The 11,354-nt window shown below is 41.5% G+C and overlaps 1 protein-coding gene across 2 annotated transcripts in view; it reads left to right on the top strand.

Annotated features, from left to right (window-relative positions):
• PDIK1L (PDLIM1 interacting kinase 1 like) overlaps window positions 1–11,143 on the top strand; it is a 12,093-nt gene extending 950 nt beyond the window's left edge. The window contains exons 2-3 of one of the 2 annotated variants that reach the window (XM_009202275.4): window positions 2,151–2,452; window positions 9,831–10,571. In XM_009202275.4, the coding sequence (XP_009200539.1) occupies window positions 2,168–2,452; window positions 9,831–10,571 (1,026 nt within the window). In that variant the 5' untranslated portion in view covers window positions 2,151–2,167. Of the gene's footprint in view, window positions 1–2,150; window positions 2,453–9,830 lie in introns of both variants that reach the window. The other variant, XM_003891376.4, reaches the window with a different exon arrangement.
• Window positions 11,144–11,354: the final 211 nt, after the last annotated feature.

Consider the following 11,354-nt stretch of genomic DNA (forward strand, 5'->3'; position numbering starts at 1 on the left):
TCCCGGGTGCCAGCAGGTGTCTGGCCTGGCCTGCCCGCGTCCCAGCGCCTGGTTAGAGCAGTGGGAGCGAGGGCCCGCCACTTTCGGTCGAAAGTCACTTAGGTTCGCACCGAATGCATCATTTGATCCGGGATCCCACGGGTTTCATAAACACCCCTCTCCTCCCTATTCAGGAGGGTGCTCTTCCCCATGGGGACCGTACCAGGCTGGAGAGGACATGGGACTGCTTCAGAGACACGAGCCACCTTGAGTGGATGTGATTGGCGATCCCCGTAGAGCAGGAAAGCTCGTCTGCTGTGCAGCCGGGGCACAGGATTCTGTGGCAGGAAATTAGACACTAGGAAATTCAGTAGCGATTTGAAGGGTGGGTGTCCAATTAGAGGAAGTGGGACTGAAAGCAATCTCAGAAGTCATTTCTTTTTATTAAATCTATCCTACGGACTTAAAGTAGTGGATCCCAACTTCTCAGGCTCTAGGGTCAGTAGTAGCCTTTTGCTTCCCCAGCTGTACAGAATAAATATTGTACAATCTCAGGTTACTTTTCTTGCCCGTGGTCACAATCTACAAACGAGAATTCGTTCGTGAAGTTCGTTAGAATCTAGACATTGTTTGGGGAGTGAGGAAACACACTTTAGACTTTCTGCATTCAACTCAGCGTTTCTGTGCAGGGCCTTTGCTCTCGCCTTTAAACCGTTCATTAAGTTGAATTCCCAAGAACTCTGTCAGAGAGCCCCTTGATATCCAGGATCTTTATTGGCAAAAATGACCTAGAACTAAATAGATATTGTTTACTCCAGCTCTCTTATGATTAGTAAAAAGGAAACATAAAAATTTTAAAATAGCTCTTGTTAAATGACTACAAAAAGGTAACTGTATTCTAAGTAGCTTATTTTATTTTTAAATAAACGTTAATGGCCGGGTGTGGTGGCTCATGCCTGTAATCCCAGCACTTTGGGAGGCCGAAGCGGGCAGATCACGAGGTCAGGAGATCGAGACCATCCTGGCTAACACCGTGAAACCCCGTTTCTACTAAAAAATACAAAAAAAGTAGCCCAGCGTGGTGGCGGGTGCCTGTGGTCCCAGCTACTCGGGAGGCTGAGGCAGGAGAATGGCGTGAACCCGGGAGGTGGGGCTTGGAGTGAGCCCACATTGGACCACTGCACTCCAGCCTGGGCGACAGAGCGAGACTAGTCTCAAAAAAAAAAAAAAAAAAAAAAAAAAAAAAGGAGGGGGAGGGGGGAGGGATAGCATTAGGAGATATACCTAATGTAAATGACGAGTTAATGGGTGCAGCACACTAACATGGCACATGTATACATATGTAACAAACCTGCACGTTGTGCACATGTACCCTAGAACTTAAAGTATAATAAAAAATTTTTTTAAAACAGAAACGTTTCTTTTCCACAAACTTTATTTTCATTTATTTTGTAAGAAATAAAGAGATGACATAAAAGACAAAATTAAAATATAAATAGAGTTTGGCCACTTTTACGAATGAAAACAAACATTTTCAGTTCTATAAATGATTTGGTTCACTTTCAGGCCTTAAGCATAAGCCAGGTGTGTGTATTTCTAACTGTGAGGGGGTTTTGTTTTTGCTGTTTTATGACCATTATGTGTGTGGTAGCCTGAAGGAGAAGCTGGGATTTTGCTTGCTTGCCTGTTTTTTCCTGATCAGTAAATAAGAATGCTGAATTTTGGGGATGTATTTTTAACAGTGACATTTTCAAGCAGTTCATATAAGAGACAGTATACTGTAGTGCTTCATATCTTGGTCGTCTGAAGCAGATGGCCGGGTTTCAAATCCCAGGTCCACCAGTTACTAGCTATTGACCTTAGGCATTTCATTTAACCTTTCCATTATATAGTTTCATCTATAAAAAGACCATAATAGTATCCACCTCATAAGATTATTATAAGGATTAACTGAATTTAATATTCTAAAGAACTTAAAACAGTTCCTGATATATGGTAAATACTACCTGTTAGCTTTATTGTTACTATTCCTAAAATTAGATTTCCCCTAGATATAGCAAATATCCTTCAAGCACTGCAGACAGACAGATGACAAGTAAATCATACATAAGAAGAAATACAAGCCAGTAGGTACACATAATTTCAACAGAGCACTTTGTTGATTTTTCCAGAAACCTCGACCTTGAAGATGGTGAGTAGCCAGCCAAAGTACGATCTAATACGGGAGGTAGGCCGAGGTAGTTACGGTGTTGTGTATGAAGCAGTCATCAGAAAGACCTCTGCACGGGTGGCAGTGAAGAAAATTCGATGTCACGCACCTGAAAATGTTGAACTAGCCCTTCGTGAGTTCTGGGCACTAAGCAGTATCAAGAGCCAACATCCAAATGTGATTCACTTGGAGGAATGCATCCTACAAAAGGATGGGATGGTGCAAAAGATGTCCCACGGCTCTAATTCTTCCCTTTATTTACAGGTATGTGTTGTTGATTGGGAAATAGAAATGATTTGAACATGGCATTGGTCAGCAAGAAGAGGAATGAAAGGGTCAGAAGAACTTTTCCCTTTAAATGCAGGTGTTTTGTAGTTAGAAATAGATAAGTGTCTGCCAAGAATTGAGTAGATGTTTGCTTAAAACAAGGTTTTATTTAAACCTGTGATGCACATACCTAAAAATAACATAAGCCACCTGTTATGCAATGGTACTTGCCAGTCTGCATAGGAATGGGGCAAGATAGGAGCTAGAGAAGTGCTTGAGACTACAGTCTAATAACTTCATTTCTTTGAAATCAATAATTTTGGACTTGAGGACAGAAGAAAAGGAAAAATTCCACAACCAGTAGCAACACCCCTAGGTAATTGGGCATCTCTTTTATAAATCACTGGTTTGAATGTAAGCCTCTGCTGTTTTAGAGGGATATTTGGTTTCTTCACCATGCAATTCCGGTTAATTTTCGTGAAGTACATGGTTTAACACCTGAATGTTATTAACAGTGCTCACAGCTAACATTTGAATTTGCCCTCAGTTCCATGCTCTGTGCTGAGTGCTTTAAAAGCAACTGCTTAAAATAATCCAATGAGGACCGGACGTGGTGGCTTATGCCTGTAATCCCAACACTTTGGGAGGCCGAGGTGGCCGGATCATAAGGTCAGGAGATCGAGACCATTGTGGCTAACACGGTGAAACCCCGTTTCTACTAAAAATACAAAAAATTAGGGCATGGTGGCAGGCTCCTGTTGTCCCAGCTTCTTGGGAGGCTGAGGCAGGAGAATGGTGTGAACCTGGGAGGCGGAGCTTGCAGTGAGCCAAGATTGCGCCACTGCACTCCAGCCTGGGCGACACAGCGAGACTCCGCCTCAAAAAAAAAAAAAAAATCCTGTGAGGAAAGGACTATTATTATCTTCATTACAAATGAAGAAACTGAGGCTTAGTATAGATAATGAATTTATCCAAAGTCACATACATAGTAAGTGGTAGAATTGGGAGCAGGAGCTAAGACTGACAGCTAAAACTTATGCTTTCTTAACTCCCAAATTACTCTTCTGTAAACCTGAGGAAATGGAAAAGCTTTTCTGTTTTTCTTTTGTTGGCTTCTGCCAGAAATTGAAATCTCTAGTAGCTCTATACTCAAAGAATAGAAAATACATTAAGACATAGCTTCTTAAAGGCTAGGGCAGAATTTCTTAAAGCTAGTCATTCTTGGCCGGGCGTGGTGACTCACACCTGTAATCCCAGCACTTTGGGAGGCCGAGGCAGGTGGATCATGAGGTCAGCAGATCGAGACCATCCTGGCTAACACAGTGAAACCCCGTCTCTACTAAAAAAAAATTACAAAAAATTAGCCGGGCATGGTGGTGGGTGCCTGTAGTCCCAGCTACTCTGGAGGCTGAGGCAGGAGAATGGCGTGAACCCAGGAGGCAGAGCTTGCAGTGAGCTGAGATCATGCCACTGCACTCCAGCCTGGGCGACAGAATGAGACTGTCTCAAAAAAAAAAAAAAAAAAAAAGCTAGTCATTATTGGAAAACAACTTTCTTTGAGTGTGTCTAAATTCAGAATTTACCATCAGACTTTTACCACTTAAAAGTCTGTCTCTACTAAAAAACAACAAAAATTAGCCTGGCATGATAACATGCAACTGTAGTCCTAACTACTCAGCAGGCTGAGGCAGGAGAATCTCTTGAATCCAGGAGGCAGAGGTTGCAGTGGACCAAGATCTCACCACTGCACTCCAGCCTGGGCAACAGAGCAAGACTCCATCTCAAAAAAAAAAAGAAAAAAAGAAAAAGTCTGTTTTTGGCCAGGTGTGGTGGCTTACGCCTCTAATTCCAACATTTTAGGAGGGTGAAGCGGGAGGATAGCTTCAACCCAGGAGTTCAAGACCAGCCTGGATAACATAGCAAAACCCCATCTGTACAAAATAAGAGTACAAAAATTAACCAGGCATGGTGGCATGCACCTTATAGTCCCAGCTACTTGGGAGGCTGAGGTGGGAGGATCACTTGAACCTAGGAGGCAGAGGTTGCAGTGAGCTGACATCATGCCACTGCACTGCAGCCTGGGTAACAGAGCGAGATTCTGTCTCAAAACAAAACCAAACCTCTGTTTTTAAAACAAAAGTTTTGGACTAGGAACAACAAAGAAAACAAATACATGAATGCATGTATTAAGAAACTTGCAAGTTTCCTTGTATGATGAGCAATATTAGTCTTGAGAATTTATATTGCAGTTTAGCACTCTGTGCCCTGAAGTTTTCTTTTTTTTTTTTTTTTTTTTTTTAGACAGAGTCTTGCTCTGTCGCTCGAGCTGGATTGCAGTGGTGCGATCTCGGCTCATTGCAACCTCCGCCTCCCAGGTTCAAGTGATTCTCCTGCCTCAACCTCCTGATTAGTTGGGACTCCAGGCGCCTGTCACCATGTCCGGCTAATTTTTGTGTGTTTAGTATAGACGAGGTTTCACCATGTTGGCTAGGCTGGTCTTGAACTCCAGACCTCAAGTGATCCATCCGCTTCAGCCTCCCAAAGTGCTGGGATTACAGGTGTGAGCCACCTCGCCCAGCCAATGCCCTGCAGTTTTCCGTTTTATGACAGTAAAAATAACTATTTAGCCTCTGTTCATTTTATTGCTTTTCTAAAAGTGCTTATTATGTAAGTTGAATTGATAGAAAATATTGGAAACATTCTTACTATATTCTCTGAAAAGTGGATAGAGGCCAGGCATAGTGGCTCACACTTATAATCCTAGCACTTTGGGAGGCTGAGTTGGGCAGATTGCCTGAGCTCAGGAGTCTGAGACCAGCCTCGGCAATACGGTAAAACTAAAATGCAAAAAATTAGCCGGGGCGTGGCAGCGTGTGCCTGTAGTCCCAGCTATTCAGGAGACTGAGGCAGGAGAATTGCTTGAACCCAGGAGGCGGAGACTGCAGTGAGCCAAGATCATGCCACTGCACTTCAGCCTGGGTGACAGAACGAGACTCCATCTCCAAAACAAAAACAAAAAAAAAGTGGATAGAAAGCCAAACATGGTGGCTCACACCTGTAATCCCAGCACTTTGGGAGGCTGAGGCAGGCAGATCATTTGAGGCCAGGAGTTCAAGACCAGCCTGGGCAACATGGTAAAACCCCATTTCTACGAAAAATACAAAAAGTTAGCCGGGTGTGGTAGCACACGCCTGTGGTCCTATCTCCTTGGGAGGCTGAGGTGGGAGGATCACTTGAGCCTTGGAGGCAGAGGTTACAGTGAGCCAAGATTGGGCCACTGCACTCTAGCCTCAGCGACAGCCAGACACCCTGTCTCAAAAAAAAAGAAAAAAAAAAGGTGGATAGAACCTTGCTGAACTTTACATTGAGTTTTAGAGACTGAGAGGCATGATCTGTTTTGAACCAGAAAAGCAAAGATATTTAAACAGAAGATTTATTAGCTGAGCATGGTGGCACGCACCTTTAGTCCCAGCTACTCAGGAAGCTGAGGCAGGAGGATTGCTAGAGTCCAGAAGTTCAAGACTGCAGTGAGCCATGATTGCACCACTGCACTCTAGCTGTTGTCACAGAGTGGGACCCTGTCTCAAAAATAAATAAATAAACAAACAAACATATTATTTAGTGCTGAGTCCAGATCCAGCAATTGTTATAGTAGCTAGGCATTAGCTCGTAAAGTTAAGATGTAAAGGCCTACCAGACTTGATTCAGTGATTTTTATATCTAAAGCACCTTTTTGCTTAGTAAATCTCTTTCATCTTTTAAAGCCTAATAGACTTGTGTTTCACTTATGGTACATTTTCCTAGCTGAATGACCTTGGATAAATAACCCAACTCTTCCTAGCATCTATTTCTTCATATTTAAGATAAGGGGTAATAATATCTACTTTGTATAGGAGTTGTCAAAATTAGAGATGTTGCAAAAACAATACTTGGTACATGTAAGTACTCAGTAATTGGTACCTCTATTAAAATTGTCTTTTCTATGGATTTATTTAGTTGTCCAGACATTCATCAACACATTTAGCAAGTGCCTTCTCTAAATTTACATCTAGTAAAGACAACCAATATTTACATTTAGTAAAGACAAACAAATCTGTACTGTGACTACAGAGTCCCTATGTATGGTATTCTCCATACAGATTTTAATTTTTCTCCATGTTTTTCCAGATGTCTTCTTCCTTGTTCTCAGTTAGAATCATTAAATCAGTTCCTGATAGCCAAAAGCCTCACCTAGAAGAAAATGTAAAACAATTAACAGAGGTTACAATCTCATGCGAACCTAGTGGCCAGTCTGTGTACTTGTGATAAATAACATGAATGACAAGTACAGGATGCATACAACAGGGAAACCTATATAATCCTGTGGGTCAAAAGTTATGAATCGCTGGATGGGCACAGTGGCTTACGCCTGTAATCCTAGCACTTTTAAGAGGCTGAGGCGGGTGAATTACTTGAGCCCAGAAGTTCAAGATTAGCCTGGGCAACATGGTGAAACCCTATCTCTACAAAAAGTTTAAAAATTAGCTGGGTGTGGTGGTGCGTGCCTGTAGTGTCAGCTACTTGGGAGGTTCAGGCAGGAGGATCACTTGAGCCAGGGAGACAGGCTGCAGTGAGCCATGATTGTGACACTGCACTCCAACCTGTGTAATAGAACAAGACCTTGTCTTGCACGCACACACACAAAATATATATATAATTGTCTAAAACTTGTAGTGAGAAGAGGAGTCAGCTAGATAAGTGAGAAAAATTTCCTAGGCAGAAAAAAACTGTGCATACAAAGGTCTTGAAGCAAAACGCATGAAGTGTTTAAAAATTGAAAGAAGAGGCTGGGCACAGTGGCTCACACCTGTAATCCCAGCACTTTGGGAGGCCTAGGGGCAGATCACAAGGTCAAGAGATCGAGACCATCCTGGCCACAATGGTGAAACCCCATCTCTACAAAAAATTCAAAAATTAGTTGGGCATAGTGGTGCATGCCTGTAGTCCCAGCTTCTTGGGAGGCTGAGGCAGGAGAGTCTCTTGAACCTGGGAAGCAGAGGTTGTGGTGAGCTGAGATCATGCCACTGCACTCCAGCCTGGTGACAGAGTGAGACTCTGTCTTTAAAAAAAAAAAAAAAAAAAAAATTGAAAGAAGATAGTGAGAGTTGTTTTAGATGGGGTTAGAAGGGGACAGCAGGAGTCAGAGCGCACAAGGTCTCATAACCCATGTTAAAGAGCTTAGACTATATCCTAAGAGAACAGGGAAGCCATTGAAGGGCCTTAGTCAAGAGAAACCAATGGCTAACATCCTCTACATGTTAAAATAAGCAGATTGGGTGCTGCATTTCCATAGCTCTCAACCAGAGGCCCTGTGGCCTGTTTTCATATGGTTTTCGATGCTAAAAATAGTTTTTAGATTTTTTTTTTTAAGACTTGTGGGGGAAAAAAAGGAAAGGAAAAAGTATATGGTACAGAGACCTTATGTGGCTGTCAGGCCTGAAATATTTACTATCTGGCCTTACTCTAAAACATTCTTTGAACGCTGGGACTCGGCATTGCTCAAAGCTATTGAGGAAGTTTGCTTTTGAGAGTAAAGACAGAAGAAGAAAAGCATGTTTAGTATCAGTGCACCTGGTAAATAATTATGTGATCTGTACCTTTCTGTTCTTTCATTTTCTGTCTCACTGGCCAACACATGCAACAAGGAAAACTCATGCAAAAGAGGTAACTGCAGATCATTGCAATTACTATTGTCTGCTGTGTGGAGAGATGGCGTGAAGGGATGTTCTTTGCTTGTGCTTGGCCAAATGGTAGAGGAAGTACCAGTAGATTTGAATGTGAAATTAACAATTCATTCACTCTTCAGCAACTCTTTGGTCTTTTCTGTTCAACTCATGGGTCTGAAAAGGACACCATACAACAAATGCTTTTAAAAGACAATATACGGGGCCGGGCGCCATGGCTCGCACCTATAATCCCAGCACTTGGGGAGGCCGAAGTGGGTGGATCATGAGGTCAAGAGATTGAGACAATCCTGGCCAACATGGTGAAACCCTGTCTCTACTAAAAATACAAAAGTTAGCTGGGCATGGTGGCACACACCTGTAGTCCTAGCTACTTGGGAGGCCGAGGCAGGAGAATCTCTTGAACCCAGGAGGCGGAGGTTGCAGTGAGCCGAGATTGCGCTGTTGCACTCCAGCCTGGTGACAGAGCAAGACTCTGTCTCAAAAAAAAAGACTATATACTGTGTTTTAGAATGATAGTTCATGTCCAGTGAAGTAATTCTATTGAATTTCAAGTAAAGGAGAGTTGTAACTAGATAATAATAACAAATAAAACTGTGATTTAGTCTAGGTTTTCAGCTTGTATGAAAGAAGAAATAGCGGCTGGGCGCGGTGGCTCAAGCCTGTAATCCCAGCACTTTGGGAGGCCGAGGCGGGTGGATCACGAGGTCAGGAGATCGAGACCACGGTGAAACCCCGTCTCTACTAAAAATACAAAAAATTAGCCGGGCGCGGTTGTGGGCGCCTGTAGTCCCAGCTACTCGGGAGGCTGAGGCAGGAGAATGGCGTGAACCCGGGAGGCGGAGCTTGCAGTGAGCCGAGATCGCGCCACTGCACTCCAGCCTGGGCGACACAGCGAGACTCCGTCTCAAAAAAAAAAAAAAGAAGAAATATACAAATTGAGTTGATTTTGTATATCAAAATGCATATTTGAAAACAAAATAATAAACAAAATATTTAAAAATTTTAAAAATGCATATTTGATTTTTATAAATTGGTTTTTAAAAGTCATCCAGTGAAAGAGCCAACATATTTGCATTCTGCCTATAGAAGTTTATGAAGTAACGATGTCAGTCTTTATTAGTGACTACAGGAACAGCTATTTCTGCAACAACTAGTTGTTCCTTGATCATTTTTCTCTCGATTTCACAGGTTATGTTGACAGTGTATGTGCAATGAGTAAGAAGTGTATTTCAGGCGATTTCATTGAATAGAGTTTCCTAATTGAGGTTTATGCCCCAGCTGGCAATTTCCTAGGTCTATCTGCTGAAACTTTGGTCTTTTTATGAAGCTATGAGCTAGGTGGGTAGAATTCAGCTCCACTGACACATGGAGAAAATGTGTGGCCACTTGGACGCTTTTCAAAATAAAACTATTTTAAAATTTTTACCCCTTGGTTTAGAGCTTTGGTGTATATTTATCAGGGACAAAATGACAGTTTGAAGCATTTTTTAAAGTTTAAAATAAAATGTATATATTAAAGCACTGATTAAATATTAATAGAGTTTCCACTTAAAGGTGGAGACTGACTTAACCTTTAAATTATTCTTTTCCTATAACTGAATTGTATAACCTATGCAAATGATCGTAATCTTTTTTTTTCCTTCTTGTAGCTTGTAGAAACTTCATTAAAAGGAGAAATTGCCTTTGATCCCAGAAGCGCCTATTATTTGTGGTTTGTGATGGATTTTTGTGACGGAGGAGATATGAATGAGTATCTGTTGTCCAGGAAACCCAATCGTAAAACTAACACCAGCTTCATGCTTCAGCTGAGCAGTGCCCTGGCTTTCTTGCATAAAAACCAGATCATCCACCGAGATCTTAAGCCTGATAACATCCTGATTTCTCAAACCAGGTTGGATACCAGTGACTTGGAACCTACACTCAAGGTGGCTGATTTTGGTCTAAGTAAAGTTTGTTCAGCCTCTGGGCAGAACCCAGAAGAACCTGTCAGTGTAAACAAGTGTTTCCTTTCCACAGCATGTGGAACCGATTTTTACATGGCTCCTGAAGTTTGGGAAGGACATTACACAGCAAAAGCTGACATCTTTGCTCTGGGGATTATCATCTGGGCAATGCTGGAAAGGATCACATTCATAGACACAGAGACAAAGAAGGAACTCTTGGGGAGTTACGTAAAACAAGGAACTGAGATTGTGCCTGTTGGGGAGGCACTTCTGGAAAATCCCAAAATGGAACTTCTCATTCCTGTGAAGAAAAAATCTATGAATGGGCGAATGAAACAACTGATTAAGGAAATGCTGGCTGCAAACCCTCAGGATCGCCCAGATGCTTTTGAACTAGAACTCAGATTAGTACAAATTGCATTTAAAGATAGCAGCTGGGAAACGTGACACATATTATTTGCAAATACCATGGATGATATGCTGCTTCTGTTTAACAGTGATGCAACATTATGTGGCTGAAAAAGAATATAAAAAGCTAGACTCCACCCTCTAAGGGTTTAGATTTTTTGTGGGATTTTTTTTTCCTCATTTTTCTTAAATCCAAGTTGGCCATTTTATTATATTAGTATGTTTCAAATGTGTATTACCAATGTGGGTGTAAATTTTAAAAAAATGATTATTGATAGAAGTTTGGCAGGAAAATTCTCTAAGAGCTAAGAAGAGAAGAGCGTCCAGTTTTCTGGAAATATGTCTCTTAAGTATTTTAGACATTCCTTGTCAGTATTAGGAATTTCCATGGGAGAAGAGGTTTGCATGCTGGTAATGCAACCTTTGAAACTTTGTAAAGGAAACATATATGTATATATTTATGTATATGTAAGTATGTGAATGTACGCATTTTGCATTCCATATGAAAAAAATGCCACGTCTGTTTAAATTATTTGATGTAGGTTTGGGTTTTTGAGATTTGCTGGTGAAATCAGTGATGAAAAATAAACAAACCTTCCCTTATCTTCCTACTCTGCCCCTTCCCCTAATGAAATCATATTAGGGTTTTTTTTATTTTTGTAATATACAGCTTTTTTTTTTAAAGGCATCATTTTGGAGGGTCTAAAATTATCTGGTAAAACATAAATGAAATTAAGTGATCCAAAGCTGCTGAAGTATATGTTTGAACTCTCCAGTGCCCTGTAGCTGCAAGAGTTGAATTAGTCACGCAGTCATATGGTA

Source organism: Papio anubis, chromosome 1 (assembly GCF_008728515.1).
Source record: "Papio anubis isolate 15944 chromosome 1, Panubis1.0, whole genome shotgun sequence".
Lineage (NCBI taxonomy): Eukaryota > Metazoa > Chordata > Mammalia > Primates > Cercopithecidae > Papio > Papio anubis.